At 43.7% G+C, this 19,921-nt stretch overlaps 1 protein-coding gene across 4 annotated transcripts in view; it reads right to left on the bottom strand.

The window, feature by feature from the left end:
* Nucleotides 1-184: 184 nt before the first annotated feature.
* SRGAP2 (SLIT-ROBO Rho GTPase activating protein 2) overlaps nucleotides 185-19,921 on the bottom strand; it is a 1,651,541-nt gene continuing 1,631,804 nt past the window's right edge. For all 4 annotated transcript variants that reach the window (XM_044076850.1, XM_044076847.1, XM_044076846.1 and 1 more), the window contains one exon: nucleotides 185-3,438. In XM_044076850.1, coding sequence (XP_043932785.1) covers nucleotides 3,064-3,438 — 375 coding nt within the window. In that variant the 3' untranslated portion in view covers nucleotides 185-3,063. The remainder of the gene's footprint in view (nucleotides 3,439-19,921) is intronic.

Genomic DNA, 19,921 nt, shown 5'->3' with positions numbered 1-19,921 from the left:
TGTCAGCTAAATTTCTTAAGCTAAAATTCCAACCATGGCTATACCTCTAAAATATTTAAGTCATTCATTAAGAACGCTCGAATCTTAGGGAGACTACCTGAGCCATGCTAATACATGCATGTCATATAAAGCAGTGAAATGATACAACCAACACAGGACAGTTACATACCACAGGAAACGTATGTCAGTATTGCTTACTGGTTTTATATACATTTTTTTTTAATTTTTACACAGGTTTAGTCACACACACATACATACTCTATTTAAAAGGAAGCATTTTATAAAGACTTCCCATTCACCATCTGCACCAGATGTCATGATACCCATATAACATGATATTGCTAGAATACCAGCACCATACAATACAGAAAAATTGCAACATGGACCCTTTGAATTCCAAAATATGAAAAACATGTTTTATGTGGTAATTGTTTGCAATTTGTTTAGGGAATCAAAGTGCTTAAATTAAGCTGTGGAAAAGATATGTAAATAAACCAGGGCCCCACTAGTAACCAGACCGCTAATGGATCTAACAGTTATAGTAGTGTTTTTGTCTCACTGACAAATAAACGTTAGGGCACAGCCAGAAAGACACTTCTGTCTCACAATGCTAAACCAAAGACTGGTAATTATAAAGCAGTACTCAAACCACTCTGTAAGAGCAAATGAGAATATGCCACCAGCTGTGAATGCTTTACTCTGGTTCTATTAGGTTAAAGTTTGTATTTTGTGACCCCTTAACGTGGTTTAGAACTGGCAAAACTGCATGATAAAGCAGTCAAATTTACAAACTGCTTGCACAAATTATACAACTGATGTGCTACAACTTTTGCTGTTCATTCACAATTACTTTTGTTTATATCAAGTCTGACTAGTTCACAACTTTCTGGATTCCATTTCACTGTTAAGACCCCAAAGTTGGTTTCTACATTAATACAGTTTTTGATGCACAGGGAATTCCGTTTGTACAAATTTTGTGTGTAATAACAGTGACAACACAGTTTACATCAGCATCCTTCTAGGAGCCATTAGCAAATATTTTATGGTGCAGTAATCTCATGATGCACTACTGCCATACACTAACAGTGCCCTATCCTGAAGCACGTGTGTATGGGGGGAGGTGGTTGCAGTAGCACACACTTCTCCCTGGAAAGATCAGAAACATTACAATACAGCTATATGTTACCACATGCCGGAGTGTGTTTCTGACAAATGGGAAGACTGTATACAAACAGCATAAACACTACGCCCCAGATATTTGTGCCACCTTATTTAAGACACTGTATCAATGGCATATCTTCACTTAAAACCTACATGGAACAATGACAACATAAAAATGAGCAAACCTTTTAATGGATAGATGATCTGAAGCTAAAGTCAAAACTGGGCTAAAACTCTGGCAGCATTATTTGTCCTACAAGTCCAGAACACTTTATTTTGACATTCAGTGATCTGAATATCTTCAGTCAAACATTTGGTTAAAAGACAAATTAAACAACTCACAGACTTTACTTCCAAGCACACACGCAAAGGTTTCAAACATTCGCACCTGATTCCAGTTATCAGGACACAAGTAAAGTATACACCATTCATTTTACAAATACATTACATTACATACAAGTCCAATAATGCAGGTATTTTAATGGTCATTATGTTCCCTGGAAGATCAAGTTTTAGGTAACATGGCTTGGAGGATACTTGCCTCCACAAGTTTCATTTTTTACCAATGTCTCCTGTGGTTCTGTCTCCAGAAATGGCACTGACCATAATGAGGCATCAGAATTTTCCAAAACACATGGTCCACCTGGAATGTATGGCACTCGAACCTCTAACTAGCACTGAAATGTGAAATGTCCTTCTTACAGTATTTTATTTCCCAAGGATTATATCTCAGGTTGCACTTTACATCTTCACACACACACACACAATGCCACGTTGCTCAACCTAGTTATTCTGATGAGGTATGATCACATGATCAGACTGAATATCACAGTGTACATCTAAATTCCAGGTACATCTGATTTTCAAAAAAGAGGGTGCAAATACGTTTTCATTTTTGATTCCTCACTTTTTGCTTTATGAACAAATCATACCAACGATTTTATGACTGCTTCAGTAATGAAAGTAGCTCCACCTCCTGATATTGCAGAAAAGAATGCTCCCCTTCAATTTGGAAAGGAGTACAGTGAAGCAGTAATGCGTCCATCTAGGCGCCATAAGCAAAGATTCTATTGTGTAGCAGTCTCATGGTGATGATGTTCTTTCCTGTGTAAAAGAAGCAGTGAGCTCTGCATTTCTTTTCAGTAGCTCGCAGGGATTCATTACAAATGCAAATGCTTGTGACGTACATGGAAACAGTACAGCTATAAAACTAGCATGTGAAAATGAAGATCATATTTGCTTTCAAAATGCTAGAGAGGCATACTGTTCTTAGAGAGCCTGGAGAGATGATAAAGCAAACAGAAAGCAAGTCCCACCACAAAAGCTTTTCAAAATTCTAAGCTCGTCTTACAAAACTTCCGAATGTCCCTCTCATTGTTGCTGCTGTATGTTGTACAGATAAAGGTGGTTTCTCCTCAAGATAACCTTGCTTTGATTGGACAGGCATCAGCTAACTTTTTTGAAGACAAGACAGTCAAGCTTTTTACCTTATTTGTTACAGTCAGATAGAGGAAGAACCTTTGGTGCAAATGTATTAACAGAAGTAGTGAGTGTCATATTTGTATGCTTAATATTGTAACTGTTGTATCAGGAATATTACTGTACTTTTTGCATTTTCACATGCACATATACTGGAAAATGTTTATTTTGCTAAATCTACTGAAGAAACAGTTCCTTCAGTACAAGCACCGACTGTGCATGTAACTACAGGAATCCCATATACAAGTCCGACTAAATAAATCACAAAAATAGGTCTGTAAATTTTAAATATGTTCATTTTAAATATGGATAACTTGGTAAAACCAGAATCCATCTTGGAACTGTTAACTCTTTACATTAAGCCAATGCTGCCTTGTCAGTTGAAATGACAGAAACGACAAATGGTCTTTTTTTCTGTGGCCATCACACAGGGCATGACTTATCAGTAGGTTGTTGAGAAGTTGGAGAATTCACACCAGGACTAGAAGTTGTTGTTTTGGGGAATGTTAAAGGTTTTGGCCTTGTTGCTGGAGGTTTGGACATTTTGATGGGTTTAATAGGCCTAAATGTGCATGGGATATCACTTGCAGTGCTAGAACTACGCTGGAGTGGGGGCTCAGCCTCTTTTGTAATCTGAGAGTGCAGTGGGCTGGAAGGCTCGGATGTAGGTGCTACGACTGGAGATGGCTTCTTGGTTTCTAAGGTGTCCAGGACTACATCTGGTGCATGCTTGGCTGTACTCTGCCTTTCCAGCTCCTTCAGTTCATTCAATGCTGTATTCATTGTAGCTTCAATGTCCTGCAAAACACAACAAATACAAATTAACATTGTTACAGTCACACTTAATTTCAGAATACTAGTCAGTAGAGGAGAGAAGTGATAATTAAAACAGATAACCAGCAACGGTAATAGAGACATCACCCAACTTTGGGAAAGCAGCTACTCTTTCAAAGTGAAAACATACATGGCAGTGCCAAAAAACAACACAAGATCACTTTTACCATTATACACGTGTGAATGACTGGGTTTGGTTCTGTTTAAGTTATCAAGGTTAAATGTTTTTCTGCTCTTGTGCCATGGGATTTACCACAGACTGTAAGATCATCACAATATATTTACCTTATTTTAATTAATTTACTTTTTTTTTGCAAAGAGCCTGCATTCACTGCCCAGCCCCCCACCCCCCCCCCCACCCCGCACATCCACTCTCTCCAATACCATCAAGGTTGTCTCTCCTTAGAGAAAAAAGGAAATAATTTCCCTTTCTTCAGGCTGGTGTGACCTCACAGGCATAACTCTCAACTGTCCAGATTTTCTACTCATGTTTTGGTCCATTTCTCATAGAAAAAGAAGTTATGTACCTACCATAATGTTCAATGTTTGTAGTCCATCTCACCCTTCATTCTTACTCTTGGGAATCGGAGCCGAACCTCGGCTCCGACTCGGCCATACTCTAGCTCAAAAGCTTCTGGTTGGCTCTTGGCTAGGAAGTATCCCATGATGCATCACTACCACAACCCAGATCTTGTTTGCTGCAAGGAGAAACATACAGAGACAAAGAACAAACCAAGTCAAAAGGACTAACATAACCAAACAAACAGGTGACACTCTACCCCAGGTCCTCAAGGAGGGGGCAGGAGGGTGGGTTCGTAAGAATGAAGGGTGAGGTGGACTACAAACATCGAATGTTATGGTAGGTACATAACTTCTTTATGTTCTGTAGTCCTATCTCGCCTTCATTCTTACCCTTGGGACAGCATCCCTAGCACCTTCATCTTGGGTGGCTCATTGGAAAATGCTCCCGAGTACTGTGGAACCCAAGGAAGACCTGTTCTTGGAAGCCATATCCAATTTGTAGTGAGTAATGAACGTATGATGTAAAGCCCATGTTGCTGCAGCACAAATGTTGCCTATTGGAATTTTAGCCTGAAAAGCTACCGAAGTAGACAGAGACATGGTAGAATGAGCTTACACCTTGAAGGGAAGATCTTTGCCACTGGATGAATAGACAAAGGAAATGCAGCTAGAAATCCAGTGAGATAACGTGACTTTAGAAACTGGAAGGCCCTTCCTAGTATCTGAAAAGGAAACAAACAATTGATCTGACATTCTGAAAACTTTAGTTTTCTCCAGATAAAAACGCAATTGTCTATGTACATCCAGTTGGTGATATTTGCACTCTGCCTTGTTAGAAAAATTAGGGAAGAAAACAGGCAATTCAATGGACTGATTAATATTGGCTTGAGAAGAAACCTTGGGTATAAAGGAAGGGTTTTTATCCGTAAGGAGACCCTGTCTTTGTGAAACACCAAATATGGGGGGCTTAATGGAAAGAGCTTGCAGTTCAGAGACCCTTCTTGCAGAAGTGATAGCTTACTAAAAATATAGTTTTTCAAGATAATAACTTAAGGTCACATGTTGCTGAGGGTTCGAAAGGACTTGACATAAGTCTATGTTGAACGAAGTTCAAATCCCATGGTGCCACCGGATCCATGACTGGGGGTCTTAACAAGGTGGTCCCTTTAAGGAAAGCTCTACACAGTCTATGAGCCATAAGATTAGGTTCATTAGCCAAATGAAAAGTGGAAATAGCTGCCAGTTGAACTTTAATAGTGGCAGCTGCTGAACCTGGTGGAACAACTGAGAAAGGAAGTCAAAAATGGCAGAAATGGGAGCTGTGTAAAGATCAAGGTTTCTCTCACGGGCCCAAAAGGAGAATCTTTTCCATTTACTGGTATAAATCTTTCTGGTAGAAGGTTTGTGAGAGGATGTCAGAATGTGTACAATCTCGGGAGAAAAGTCATGAAGCCTGACTAGGGATGGAACTGGAGCAGCCAAGATATCAAACTGAGGGTGTGGATAGAGGGATGGAACACCCCTCACATGTGCGTCAGCAAATCTGGTACTGGGTTCAGAGTCCACGGTTCGTCCATTAAATGAGGTCTGAGAAAGGGGAACCAAATCTGTCGAGGCCAGTAAGGAGCAATTAGGATCATTTTGCTTCCCAAGGATATTGCTTTCTGAATTACCTTCAATATGACGGGGAATGGAGGAAAAGCACAGAGAAGTCCCGAGGGCCAATCGTGAACAAGTCCATCTCTGGGTGTTTCCGCTTCTGGGGGAATCAGGGTGAAGTAGTTGCTGCATTTTATATTGAGATGGGTGGCAAACAGATTGCAAGGCTAACTCCATTTGCGAAAAATTTGTTCCACAATGTATGTTTTCAGAGACCACTCATGAGGCATCAGAAGAGCCCTGCTGAGCCTGTCGGCTATCACGCTGGATTTCCCTGGGATGTGTGTTGCAACCAGGAAGTGCTGGGAAGACAATTTACTCTAATCCCTAACTGCAGGCAAGTTGAAATAGTAATGACCATCGCCTGTAACAGTAGATGCCTGGTGGTGGCAGTCATAAGCCAGTCGTCCAGGTACGAAAACACTTGGAATCCCTTACGTCTCAAGTGAGCCATGACCACTGCCATGCATTTGGTGAACACCCTGGGGGCTGTGGTGAGAGCAAAGGGCAGGGCGCAAAACTGATAATGACTGGCTCCCAGCCGGAAACTTAAGTGACTCCTTGATGCCCTGTCCATTTTGATATGGTAGTATGCATCTTGGGAGGTCTGTGGAGCACATCCAAATGTCTTTCCCTAACAACGGGAGTATCAACTGTAAGGTGACCAATCGGAACTTGGACTTCTGTACAGATTCATTCAATTTGCTGAGATCCAAGATGGGTCTCAAGTCCCCTGTTCTTTTTGGCACCAAAAAGAATCTGGAGTAAGTCCCTAATCCTACTTGGTCTGTGGGGATGGGTTGGATGACTCTCTCTTTACAAGCAACTTTTGGGTTTCTAGAGTTGCTGAATCCCTGTGATTGGGTGGCACATCTGGGATTTGTCTGGTCTGAGAGGGTGGAGAAGGGACTATGGTAACCTCTGGTAATTATCTTTAATACCCACTTGTCTTGAGTAATATTGTGCCAGGCTTCTGGGTATAAAGAAATACAACCCTGACTGGCTCCAGAGATGCGCAGTCAGGCCTCCTTTCAGGAGCGCTGATAGGGATGACCACGAAAGGAATCACGGTCTCCCTGGTTCTGCGGGCCTCCTCTACCCCTAGGGTGGCGTCTACCATTATTTCCTCCTCCTCTGCCTCTGCAGAAGGAATCACCTTGTGCATCCTGAAAAAACCTCTGCGACCTTTTGAAGCACATTTTGCTGCCCTTCTGCCCTTTGCGATAGGGTCTAGAAAAAATGGAAAAACTGACTCCCACAGCAGACAAAGTTTTTCCTTCCTGCTCGCACCTGGTGAGTGTGTCCTTTACCTTGGTTCCAAACAATGAGGATCCATCAAAAGGGGCATTGGTAAACGTAGACTTAAAGGCCTCTGCAAAGTTACACAAACACATCCAGGAGTATCTCCTAAGAGAGACTCCTGAACCAGCTGCTCTACTTCGCTCCATCAGCTGAGTAAGATATCAGCCTCATGGAGGAGTTCAAAAAAGAATTTAGGATGGACATCTGTGCATTAACCTTCTGAGATACCGCATCAGCTACGTTATTCTGCAAAGTATCTCCCAGCTCTTTTAGGAGATCTCTCTGGAACCTTGTGAAATGAGACAGGTAGTTCAGCGATCTAAGTGTAAAAGCTGCTGAAGAAAAGACACTTCCTGTACCTATCCATCATTTGAGACTCCTTGTTTGGTGGATGGACAGTGGTGGAAGTTTCGGCAAGTTCCTTTTTGGTGGCAGCTGCCACCACCATGGCATCTACTGGAACGCCCTTAGTAAGGTCCTGGGGTGCTGACAAAAATTTATTTGGTCTTCTAGGAACCGGTTCCACAGAATCAGGAGATTCCCACACCCTTTGACTCACTAGATCCAGTAGCTCGTCAAAAGGTGAGGACACCCAAGAGGCGGAGGGTTGAGACCTGAAAACCTTCAGGTACACTGACTCCTCATCAGAAGGGGCTGTGGTAGGCCAACCACTTCTCTGTTTCAGGATCTCAAGGATATCTGCGAATGAGATATCATCAGAGGACGACTTGGGGGACCCTTCTGACTCCTCAAGGTCAGTGTCTAGTGTAAAAGACTCATCAGGGGAGTCAACATGTTTCCTCTTACATGTTTTCTTCCTAGGTGGCTCCTCAGAAAGGTATTCTGGGGAGACCTCCGAAGACTGGGGACCACTCATGGAGGTTTCCTGAGGCTGCGAGTCTCTGCTGTGTTGGGAGAGAGAGGGAGCGGAGACTGAAGTTGCTGCTTTGGGGGGAAGATTGTCGGTACCTGTGGTTGAAACTGAAGACCTGGACAGCACACTTCATCACCTCGAAGGCCGATCCTCCCAGCTCTGAGGATGCCCTCCGCTCCGAAGATGCAGAGGCGGTCCTCGGTGCCGAGGAGATGGACTCCAAGGCAGATGTGGGGTCCAAGCTCACTCACGCCGAAGAACCAAGAGGTAGGCTCGGAACCGAAGAAATTCGATTTGAAACATCCCCCTTGGGCCCGACTGGAGAACTGAGGACCCCAGACCCCACGGATGGCACTGAAAGGGTCAGAGTGGATATCGGAACAGAGACACCAACTGAGGTAGCTGGAACTGACCTTTCCACAACCCGAGGTGCCAACAACTCTGGCTCTGAAGGCTCAGAGAAGCTCGGAGGAGGAACATCAACAAGGTGTGAGGGCACATTAGGCCGAGCCGAAAGTAAATTTGCCAGCGCCAAAGTCTGAAGCAGTCTACACACCACTCTTTTGACATCCTCATCAGAAAGGCTCCTAGAGGACCTGGAAGATAAAGTGGGGGACCTAGATTGTTGGAATATAGGCAACCTAAGAGTCGGGGAAACCGGTCGGAGTTCAGCTGACAGGCTGTGGTATGCAGTATCAGTTATCAGCTCCGAAGCTCCTGGAGCCAAAACTGATGGATCCACAATGGAACCCTCTGTCGGCACCGAGGCCAGTGGAACCGAAGAGGATGTGGTCACTTTCGTAATTTTGTCTGGCGGCTCTGACGACAGAGAATGGGTGGCAGAACGCCGTTTTGTAGCTTTTGGTTTGTCTTTCTTAGAACAGGAAGGAGATTTAGAGCTGGAGGATGAAGATGTCAATTCCTCCTCAAAGGAATGTTTCCATAATCCTTTCAAAATAAGTTTGTTCTTCCTCTCCTGAAGAACATGGGGACTAAATGCATGACAAAACAGGCAAGACTCTTGGAGGTGAATAGCCCCCCCAAACAATACACACACAAATTGTGCCCATCCATTAAGGACATTTTCTGTTCACATTAGTACACTTTTTGAAGCCCGAAGGCTTGTGGTCCTTAGTATCTTTGGACATATTGCAATAACCAGCAAGACGAAGCAGAACTGTATTCAGCAGATAGAAAGTCACATATGTACAAACAATTGGTGTAAAAATCCTGGCCGACAGCTAATTTCGGGGAGGCTTTCACCCTAGAACCACCCACAGAGGGAAGGAGGGAGGGTGGATATGGCTGCAGATTTCAAATGATTGGGACATCTACATTTTATGCAACAGACAAAACCATTCTTTGTCCAAACACAATGCATCTGCCCAAACATAATGCTATTAGGAGATATACCATAGAGGGAGCAGGAAGGAGAAGGAGAGTAAGAATATGTTGTGTTTCAAATCCCTTAAAGTAACACGGTGGCAAATATTGCTGTACATCTATAATATAGAGGTATAATATAAAAGGAGGCAAATGTCTTGTATAATAAATGTAAAGTAGCCATACTATCAGGTGTCATTAAGGTGCTTAAACTGTGACAGAGTAAGAAGGCTGCAATAGTGGCAAATTCTTAGAATGTAGAGGCATTACAGCCAACTAATTAAAATGTATGTCAAAGTAGACGTATCATTATATAGAGATTTCCTATCCAGTGGGAGATTGTCTTGTATGGGATGTAGAGATGTCCTGTATAATGTTGTTTATGTTCGGTGTTGGTGGTCCTTTCTGCTGAATTTGTTGTGTCAAGTAAGTACGTTGGCTATATTATACCAGGTATGCTAAGGAAGATTAATTCTTTCCCTTAGTTGTTCTGTCAAATTAGGAAGGTTTGTGTAGGGAGTTAAGGTACTCTGGAGCAATTAGCAATTTGTTCTGTGGGAGTAGTTCTCATGGTGTCTTGTCCTTGGTGAAAGATTAATAGTAGGTGAAGTTGGTTGTGTGGATTAGTTCTGAAACCCTCCCTTTCTGAAGTATGTGGTTGTCAAGTTAGTCCGTTCCATGACTTATTCTGTAGGGACAGTGTTGCTGCTGCTGCAAAGGGTGATAGTCCAAGGCTTTTCTAGCACTTCCTTTAAATGCCAGGGGAAAGGAAATGTAGGATTTGGGTGGTTTTGGTGTGAGGATTCCTCTGAAGAACAGCCCTATCAACAAAGAGGTCTTGTGAAAAGTCTCCCTCTGTTGGCTGTATTGTGCTGTTTGGAGGCTGATGCATACATCAAGTCTCTGAGTAGGACTGACCTTGTTGCTGCTGTTTGCCAGGGTGATAGAATGTTAGGCATATCTATGTTAAACACCTCATGCCTCTTCGGTACGATGGAGGGATAACCTCTGCATTTTTCCAGCATAGGAAACTGCTCAGGAAGGTCTGAAGTACTTGAAGAATAATTCACAAGCTGGCACTTTTCTGCTGTTCTAGTTTAGCTCTGTGCTTAGTTGAGTTCTAGGATCCCTTGTTTGTATTCTTTACAGGTTTTGGATGTATCTGTGTGTAGTTGTTCTGTGTTTTGCACAAAGGCACCAGGGGTATTGGCCACATATTGGCTGCAGCGCTTTCTTCAATAGCATGGTCTTCTTGTTTGGAGTCCTTGAGTTACGGATGTATCAGGATTGTATTTGGCTTATTTTTGAAGCTTTTAGTAGTATTTTTAGTATCACCTGTCTTGGGTGGGGTGCATATTTCAAGGGTGTGATGTAGTTTGCTAGTAGTTGGTCCTTAACAGAGTACTTTGCAGTGGAATAGGCCTTGTATTGAATTGATTTGTTGTTTCTGAGGAGGTGTGTGAGAGTGAGGTCTATCCCCATTCTTCCCATTGTGGGATTATGGTCTTGAAGGTGTCAGTGCAGCTTCCATGTGCAGGCATCGGTGGTAGGTAATATGTGGTGCATCTGCCTTCTTTTTAGTAGGGTCTTGTGCCTTCTCCTGGATGTGCTGGCGGATGTAGTGTTCCACAATTCCAAGATCATTCATGATGGGGATCATCGTGAGAGTGGATGTGGTTTGTTCATGTACCACGAGCTTGTGGTGAGGTATCCTTATCATAGGTCAGTCCCAAGCCCATTCTGGCAACTCCTTTATTTTCTGCAGTGACTGTCCAGTTGATTATTTAGATGTCTGTTGTTGTCATTCCTGATCCTCTGTGAGCAATCCTTGCTCCCAATTGGCAAGCTTGGATTAGGCCCATCCCTGCCAGCATTTCTTTGCGAGTGATGGTCTGCCAGCATTGAGGCTCTGCTGAGGGTAGGCTGAAGTTTCCGTACAGCATGCCTAGGCCTATGGAGGTCCTGTACCGCCTGTGGAATTGTCTGGCTTTCTGTTAGTGAGTGGTCTCTTGTTGACTTCCATAGGTGTCTTTACCACCAATTCTTTAGTTTTGCATGTAGTCTGGCCAATGTTTTAGTGGATAGATTAGGATGCGAGTCTGCCCAAGGCTGGCAGCCCAATTGGTGTCATAAATTTTCGTTCTGTTTGTTAGTGCCAAGATGTAATCTGGCAATCATTTGGCCTGGAATGCATCATTTGGCCCAAGCCCATGTACTGCAGGTATGTCGCCCAATTTTGTTACAACTTGGGTTGTAATGTTTTGTGTGTTTGTGTTAATTTGAAAGTTCCTTTTTTTGTCCAACAGCTTCCAATGACCCTTTGTTGCTGTTGTTGCCAGCGCTTAAGCAATGTCCTTGTTTGGGATAGTATCAGCCTTGAGTTTTTAATCTGACTTCCTGTCAGTCCTAAATCTGTTTGAAGTATGCCAGGCAGTTTGCCCTGCCAGGGTAGGCAGTAGATAAGCCCCTTTGTAGTGGAATTCGTCCAGGTATGGGTAAATCTGAATTCTGAAATCCCTTAGAAATACTTCATTGGGGCAGTCGTGATAGGGGGCAATGCTGATACCCTGCAGTTTCTAGAAGGGCCAGCCTGGCAATTGGATCCTGCAGAGATCCTGCAAGAGGTAGGAGGTGGTAGAGATTTATTTGGGACAATGACTGCAGTATTTATGATTGGTATATTCAAAGGTACCCGCCTTGCAACATTTTTGGAGAATGGGGGAAGTCTGGAATGACAGGTTGGGACAATGTGAGAAACTTTCTGATGTTCTTTCTCTTAGTGAGTCTAAAGGACGTATCTGGCTGCCTCCTTCTGTTTTTCTGTTTGGACTCAAGATTGCCTCAGATTGCCTTGTTGGGTAAAGTGTGGAATTTGTTTTTGATTTTTCCAATGAGTGTTATGTATTTAAGGTGGCGAGATTAAAGTGTGATTGTGCTTCCTCTTTGAAAATAAGTGGAAGGGTCCGCCTTTTCCTCTTTCTATTGTTTGCCTTTCTATTTTTTGTAAAAGGTTATTCACTTGCCATTTATTACTTTGGTCTTTTTGTTTGGTAAGGGGTTGTAGATTTGTTCCTCCTGTTTTATTGTTGACAGTGGGAGTGGTGAGGTGTGTAGGGTCTGTTGTTTGTCCTGCGTCAGTGCTCTTGCATGCGCTTCCAGCCCTCTGTTGAATTAAGGGCACCTTTCGCCCTCTGCTGCCCCCTTTGAAATTTTGTGGGTTGATTGAAGGAGAAATTTTTAACAAGTTTGATGTAGCAGCAGTGGCCTTACCCTTTCTTCAATTTTCTTTAACACTCTGGTTAACTTTGGCCTACTCCTCCTCTTTCATAACCTGCTGGGCAGGCTTTAAACAAAATTTTCTTCTTTTTGTGGAGCATATGCACCAGTTTTTAACCAGCCAGTTCCTGCTAAACTGATCTAAGCCAAACATGCTCTCTCTATCCTTAGCCACATTTTGCTATTACTTCCACATTTCTGTTTATCATAGCCACATTTTAAGGAATGGTTGCTAACCTGTTGTATGTATTTTACCATCTCTAATACATATTTCTATAAGCATAATATCTTGGTATTAGTTCATGTCTTCTTGACGGTTTATCATGTGGTTAGATTTAGTAGCTAAAAACTGACAGTTTTAAAGCTCTAGCTGAGAGAGATTAGCTGACCTGTAGACCTTGCTACCCTTTTGCTACGTAGACCTTTGACCCTTCCCTTGGGACCCACTTTTTTCCCTTCCTGGGTCTTGCTGTGGGGTTGCTGTTATAGTTGGTGATGGGTAAAGTGCACCCTCCATGTTAAGGTGAGGGGGTTTGGCAGGGGGCTGGGGGTAATCCTGAATCTGGAGGCGGAGCAAACATCATTGGGAAAGCATCATCCACCACAGAGATGATCATCAGCTAAGGGCCCATCATAGGGAGGCATAAGAACAGGGCTAAGTAGTTTTCTAGTCCTAAGTCTTTTTCTGGGGTCCCAAGTCTTTCTGTTCGCATGGCATGCAAGGCTGCCCCCGAAAGGTTTCTTCAGGTGAATTGCAAGGTTTCAAAGAATGTGGGGGCTGGTGGGAGAACAGGAGGAAATGGATTCTTCAGCATTCTGTGTGGTAAAATTGGAGAAGGCCATCTGGGAATGTCAGTAAGAGACACACACTGGCCAGGGGAAATGCCTAGCTCTCTTCTCTAGGGGCTGCAGAGGCTCTCTCTGGGTGAGATGAGGATCCTCTAGAATTGAAAATTAAATCTCTTGCCAAAAAGAAAGCAGAACTAAGGGAGGCACTGGCTGCCAGTGGGGTTTAACAGGCACTGGGTTTGGTCTCACTGATTTTTTTAGTTGGCGAGCTTTAGCCTGGCATGGGGCTGGAGCCCTATGGCTGGCTGGTGAGGGGGGAGATGGGGCCAAGGGGATTGGTGTCTGATAAGTCCAAAGGGGTGTGAGTGTCTAGAAAGAGCTGGACCGAAGTTGAGTTTGGGAGGTCAAGAGTAGAGTAGTTCTCAGTCACTTTGATCAGTTTCAACCGGTTTTTCAGTTGAGATTTTGGGAGAAGCAAGCCGTTTGCTCAGCATTTAAGCCGGCGGGGCTTTGCCTGCGGTCTCACGGTCGACGTTTTTGCGATTTTTTGAAGATTGCGCGATTATGGATTTTTGGGATTGGGTAAAATCAGTATAAGTATGCTAAAAACACAAACTCCAACCCGGCGTCGACGCTTTCGCGTTAGATGTTAAGATTTGGAGGCACAGAAAGTGGAGCTAACTCGTTCAGCTGGCTCGTCTAAGGGGTCAGGTAAAAAAGGAAGTTGGTATGAGTAGAGGTATTTGTTTCCCACAGGTTAAACAATTGTTAAACAATCTTTAACTTTTTCTTGACGAAAAGAAGAAAGAGAGGGTACCATAAGTTTACTTAGTAGAAGTTCAATTAGTATTCGGTAGAGTAATCTCTGGATCCCGGCACCCGGCACTTGCTAACACTGCTTGCGGCGCGCGCGCCAGACCCGAGGAAAAAAAATGGCGCTGATGCTTTTATACCCGAACCAACAGAGATGCGTGGGGGTGGAGTAAGACATCAGCCGAGCAGCCGGACCTTTGGAATCCGGCCGACTGCAGGGCTGCCTGACGACAGGACAACCCACTTGTTATGACTGCAGATGCATCCATGAAGGACATCAGCACCGTACAGACAAATTGGCAGACAGTGGACTAGGTCCTCTAACTTAAATGGGCCTAACCCTAAGAGGAGAGAAAAAAGATAAACCGAGGACTAGGTCCTCTAACTTAAATGGGCCTAGCACAGGGAGAAATAAAAAAACAGAACAGAGTACTAGGTCCTCTAACTTAAATGGGCCTAGCCCAAGGGGAAAGGAAAAAGGTAACAGAAACAAGCAGCAGAAGCGATGCAGGGATACAATAGGCCAACGGAAGAACGGCCAATCAACGTACAAATAGTACACACAGTAACGAAGCAACAAAATAGTGTAAAACAGACACGGACTGCAAAAAACACACTAAACTACCAAATAAATTGGTTAGAGCCAACAATAAACTAGTCAAAGATATTGAAAATGTTCACTTAGCCACGGCCAAGAAGAATCACGTCTGAACTGAACGAGCGGCAAACGAGATCTGGGTTGTGATAGTGATGCATCATGGGATACCTCCTAGCCACAAGCCAACCAGAAGTTATAGAGCTAGAATATGGCTGAGTCGAAGCCGAGGTTCGGCTCCGATTCCCAAGAGTACGAATGAAGGCGAGATAGGACTTCAGAAAATCTGCAGTTTTCTGGCAAATGACTGACAAATCATTAAGGACTGAAGTCAGAAAATAATGGCAAAAAGAAAATTCATGCTAATGCAACGCACGTTACATTCTATCAGCTAAGTTTGTAACAGCAATATTTAAAAAGTGTCCCTATTTTGGGGCCTTTGTACCCCCATTACTTGTGGCTTTGTCCAGATTTCTTGCTCTAAGAGGTTGACAGGTATGCTCACAGGTAATGTAATTGCTGGGGCAGATCTCATACACAGGTTGTAAGGGAGCTGTGTTCCCCTCATTCAATGTAAATTTACTGCCATAAGGTTCTTATAAGTGGTGGCCACCCATAGTTGCACCCGGAGTTCAACAATCTTGGCACATGCATAGGTCTGTTTTAGTACTTCAAACTACATATGCCAAACCCGTGTCTTTGTGTGTGTATAACAAACGCGCATGTATGTGTGTGTGCGTACATTACATACATCTATTGACACATACACACACACATATATATATATATATATATATATATATATATATATATAAACACACACACACACACACACACACACACACACACACACACACACACTGACACATCCAAGCCTGTCTCAGCAATATTATGCTCAGCACTTGTTCAGAACTTGTTGTAAGCACTAAATAAGCTACAAATTACTACAGCACTCACCCTTCCTCTTTACCTTGAGGAAAACAGTTTTTGTACTTAACTTTCCTCACTTGCTTAGAGAAAAACAGCTCTTATACTCACTTTCCTCACTTGTCTAGAGGAAAGTATTTTTTTATTAAGGCATGTCCAAGCGTCAGCTCCTAGTTTTCTCTCCTGTCTATTTGATTAATCTGGGCATCTTGGGGCAATGTAGCAATTGTTTCATGTACACAGACAACCCTCTCCTCCTACCACCCAACACCACAACCTGTGAGAGATGCACTTATCCAGCCAAACTGGAGGTAGAGCTCTCTCCAACCAAGACTGAACTTGACAGTCAAGGAGAAGGTAAACACTTGCACCACACCACACATCATAGTCCCACTAAACCTACACCACCAAAATCCACACATAGAAACACAAAAATATTCGCGAAGGCTCTCAATAATAATCTGCTCAAGCAACAGAGACCTCCAAAACAGAAATGCAAGCAACCTTCACCCCCCAACACAACCCAAATGACACATAGCCCACAGACTCAGTGTGCAAATAAACCACAGCCCATAAGGCAAAACAACGTTCCCAACACACTAGTCATATATGACTCCATAGTCCCACTCACCAGGCTAAACAAGTAGAAGGTTACTGTCAGCTGCCTGTCGGGTGCCAGGATCCTCCATAGAACCCACGCACTCAGGTCACTGCACAAATACAAATATGACTCTGTCATTGTCCATGTTGGTATGAACGACCTGAGACATACCTCAGCGGACTATATGAAAAGAGACATGGAAGAGCTCTCCAATCTTGTAGCCCAGGCAAGTATGACCCTAGCCCTGAGTAGCACCCTACCATCGCCCAGAATGATACCACAGTACAAGGACAAAATGATTGACTTCGACAATTGGCTAAGCTTCTAGGGTCATTCTATGGGGATCCCGTGTCTGTCTGTCTGCCTGGGACGACATGGTCGACAGACCATGATGCTTTGTCAGAGATGGCCTGCGCCTGTCTCTCCTGGGATTCCAGATACTGGTTAAGGGTCTTTCTTAGGCAAGGTTCAAATGCCAAATTCACCACCGTAACAGGAACAGGTAAGCAAAAACTGAGGGTAATGCTACTCAATGCTAGAAGTCTAAATCTCAAAATGCACTCACTCGAGGTACTCCTTGAAACGGAGAACACTGATATCTGTGCAGTGACTGAGACCCAGTTCAATGCTCTAGACAGCACCCTGCATTATCAGGCTATAACTCATACCACACTTTTCAGCCATCTAATCTGGACAAGAACACCAAAGGCGGAGGTGTGTCCATATTCAATAAGGATATCCACACCTCCAGGCTAGTTGCGCAGCATAATGCATCTGAGGTTATCCAAGTGCAACTAACTCTGGGCAAAACTGCAAACCAACTGTAGCTTGCTACAGATTCCCCACCGTGCCCCAGGATTTCCACTCCTCATTTCTTGATACACTGGAAAATATTAGGGTACAACCCAACACCCTAATAATGGGCGATTCAACTACCCCACCATTAACTGGGAAAACTACTCATGTACCAACTCCTTCGCTCAACGCTTTCTGGAATTCATAAATTCCAATGCCCTGGATTAATTTATCCACACACCCACCAGGGCCAACATGAATGACTGGTGTTCCACACCTGAAGTCAACTCCTCGTTGGTCAGATCCGACCATAAGCTAATCACCCTAAATATCCGCATCCCACCCCCACCCACCATTAAGGAAACCATGGTAAAAAATTTCTCCAAAGTCTCTTAAGACAGAAGTGGCGAACTTCGCGAAAACCCATGCAGCTGGACAATAGAGTTACAACTGCTGAATCCTACACAAATGTACTCTATAAGCGCTTACACAAGTAAATGAATCGTGCTACCCCAAACAGAACCAAGACACTATCCTCCAAAAAAGGAAGGCAATCTGGTTGTCCCCTGCCATAAACAAACTCTACAACAGAAGGAAGAAACTGTTGCAAAACAGAGTAAAATCCCATGAGTGGAGGCTCCCTGATCAGCCTCAGTACAAAGCTGAGATCCCTTGTAAGATACTCCACAGCTAGCTACGAAAACAAAATCGCCACTGATTCTAAGGGCAATCACAAAACATTCTATAGCTATGTCAAGAATCTCAATGGCAGCACCCAGATCTGCTCTGAGTTACAGCACAACGGCATGAAAATTACAGAACCAACAGATATTGCCAGCATCCTGGCAGATAGGTTAAGTGCTAACTTTACCACCCTCTCACCACCTAAAGGGCCCATATCTATACAGGAAGAATGCAGAGCTATTGTAATTACATCTATGCAGGTAAAAGCTCTACTCTCTAAAACCAAAAACACAGCATACATGGGACCAGACAACATCCCAGGCTGCATTTTACACGAACTTCAGAACGAAGTGGCTCCCCACCTAAGCAACATTTTCGATCATAGTCTCACGTCAGGCTTTGTGCCTACTGAATGGCGCACAGCAGCAGTTATCCCACCCCACAAAGGGGGAGCCGCCACTGATCCTGGGAACTATTGCCCTATTAGCCTGATGAGCTTGGTCTGCAAGGCCATGGAATGTATCATCATGGAACTCAAACAAAGACATTGGTAACCTCCAAACTCTGGACCCCACCCAGTTCGGGTTTGTAAAGGGCAGATCATGCCTTCTGAACCTGATCGACTTCTTTGAGGCAGTCACCAAAGCCGTAAACGAAGGTAAGGTGGTTCAAACAGCCTATCTTGACCTCGCCAAGGCTTTCGACACCATCCCCCATTCTGGAATTATAGACAAACTCACTAAACTTGGTATAAATCCCTATGTCACAACATGGGTTGCCAACTGGCTCACTGACAGACCCCACACTGTAAAAGTTGCAGACTCCAAATCTGACTTCAAACCAGTGACAAGTGGAGTACCACAGGGTTCAGTCCTGGGACCTCTCCTGTTTGGTATCTACTTCTCTGAAGTACAGGCTAACACAGAATGCCTCTGGCTAATTCGCAGATGACTGCAAACTAGGAGCCATATTAGTCCCCAAATGATGTGGACAACCTACAGAAGGGCCTCACTAAGATGCCTGGTGTCAGAGGCATGGCCTCAAGCTCAATGCCAAAAAGTGCATTGTCATCCCCTTTGGTAAAAACTCTGTACCCATGAACTACCACATAAACAGCAGTCTACTTAATGCTGAATGTGTGATAAAAGACCATGGGACCCAGGTAGACAGTAGTCTCCCTTTTGCTAATCACATCGCCATAGTAGTCAGGAAATCTTTCTATGTGGCACACCTCATCACAAAAGGGTTCTCATCCAGGAAAAAAGAGGTCATTGATCTCCTCTCATCACTCATTAGACCCACTATTGAGTACAATGCCCCTTTTAGAATGTACCTCACAAGACATCTGCAGCAGCTGTAAAGGCCACAGAAGTACCTCACAAAGAGGATCACTGGCCTCAAACAGATGCCCTACACTGACAGTCTCAAAAAACCTCAGCTTTACTCTGTAGCATATTGCCTACTCCGAGGTGATCTCTGCCTAACATATAAAGCTATGTCAAACCCAGAGCTGTTGGACATGCTACACCTAAAGAAATCCCAATCCCTCCGAGCTACATGCTGTAGGGACTTAAACCTTGTCACCACAATAAACAGGGCATGCTGGAGGGATAGATTCCTGTCCCAGAGACTTCCCATACTCTGGAACAAACTACCTATCTATATCAAACAAAGCTCCTCATTAGCACTCTTCAAGAAAAATCTTGATGAGTGGATGGGAAATAGGAAATACACCCCCGGGATCACTTCTGTGACTCTGCTCGTCAGGGGCACAGGAAATTAACTTCCTTGGGTGGCTTAAGCCACGGAACCTTGCTAGCTAGGCTTACTTAGGCCCTTGGGCCAATAGCCTAGTACCTACCTATGAACATATGAGCTATAATGTTACAGCACCTTAGCTGAGGTTATCCTTACCATTCATTACCTGGGTATTACTGAAATCAGCCATAGCAGTTTCCAGGAATTAACCGCTTACAGTTTTGAAAGGAGCCACTAAACTTACTCAGTGACATGCAATGCAGGGCTAGAATGTTTTTCAATTTTATTTCTGCTTGGTAAATGGAACTACATTTTGGGAAACAGAATAATCTACCATGCCATCTTAGGCTACTTGCTACCAAATCAATCCACTTCACAACCAGCTTTTCAACCAATTAGCAAATGTCCCTTGTTCTAATAATATAATATGGCTGGCAGAGCAGTGAATGCCAATGCCTAACATTGCTTG

The sequence above is a fragment of the Protopterus annectens genome, chromosome 7.part0, assembly GCF_019279795.1.
Source record: "Protopterus annectens isolate FY-2018-M chromosome 7.part0, PAN1.0, whole genome shotgun sequence".
NCBI classification, from domain to species: Eukaryota; Metazoa; Chordata; order Ceratodontiformes; family Protopteridae; genus Protopterus; species Protopterus annectens.
Note: the sequence above shows the minus strand (reverse complement) of the source record. Positions and strands in the feature narration are given on the sequence as shown.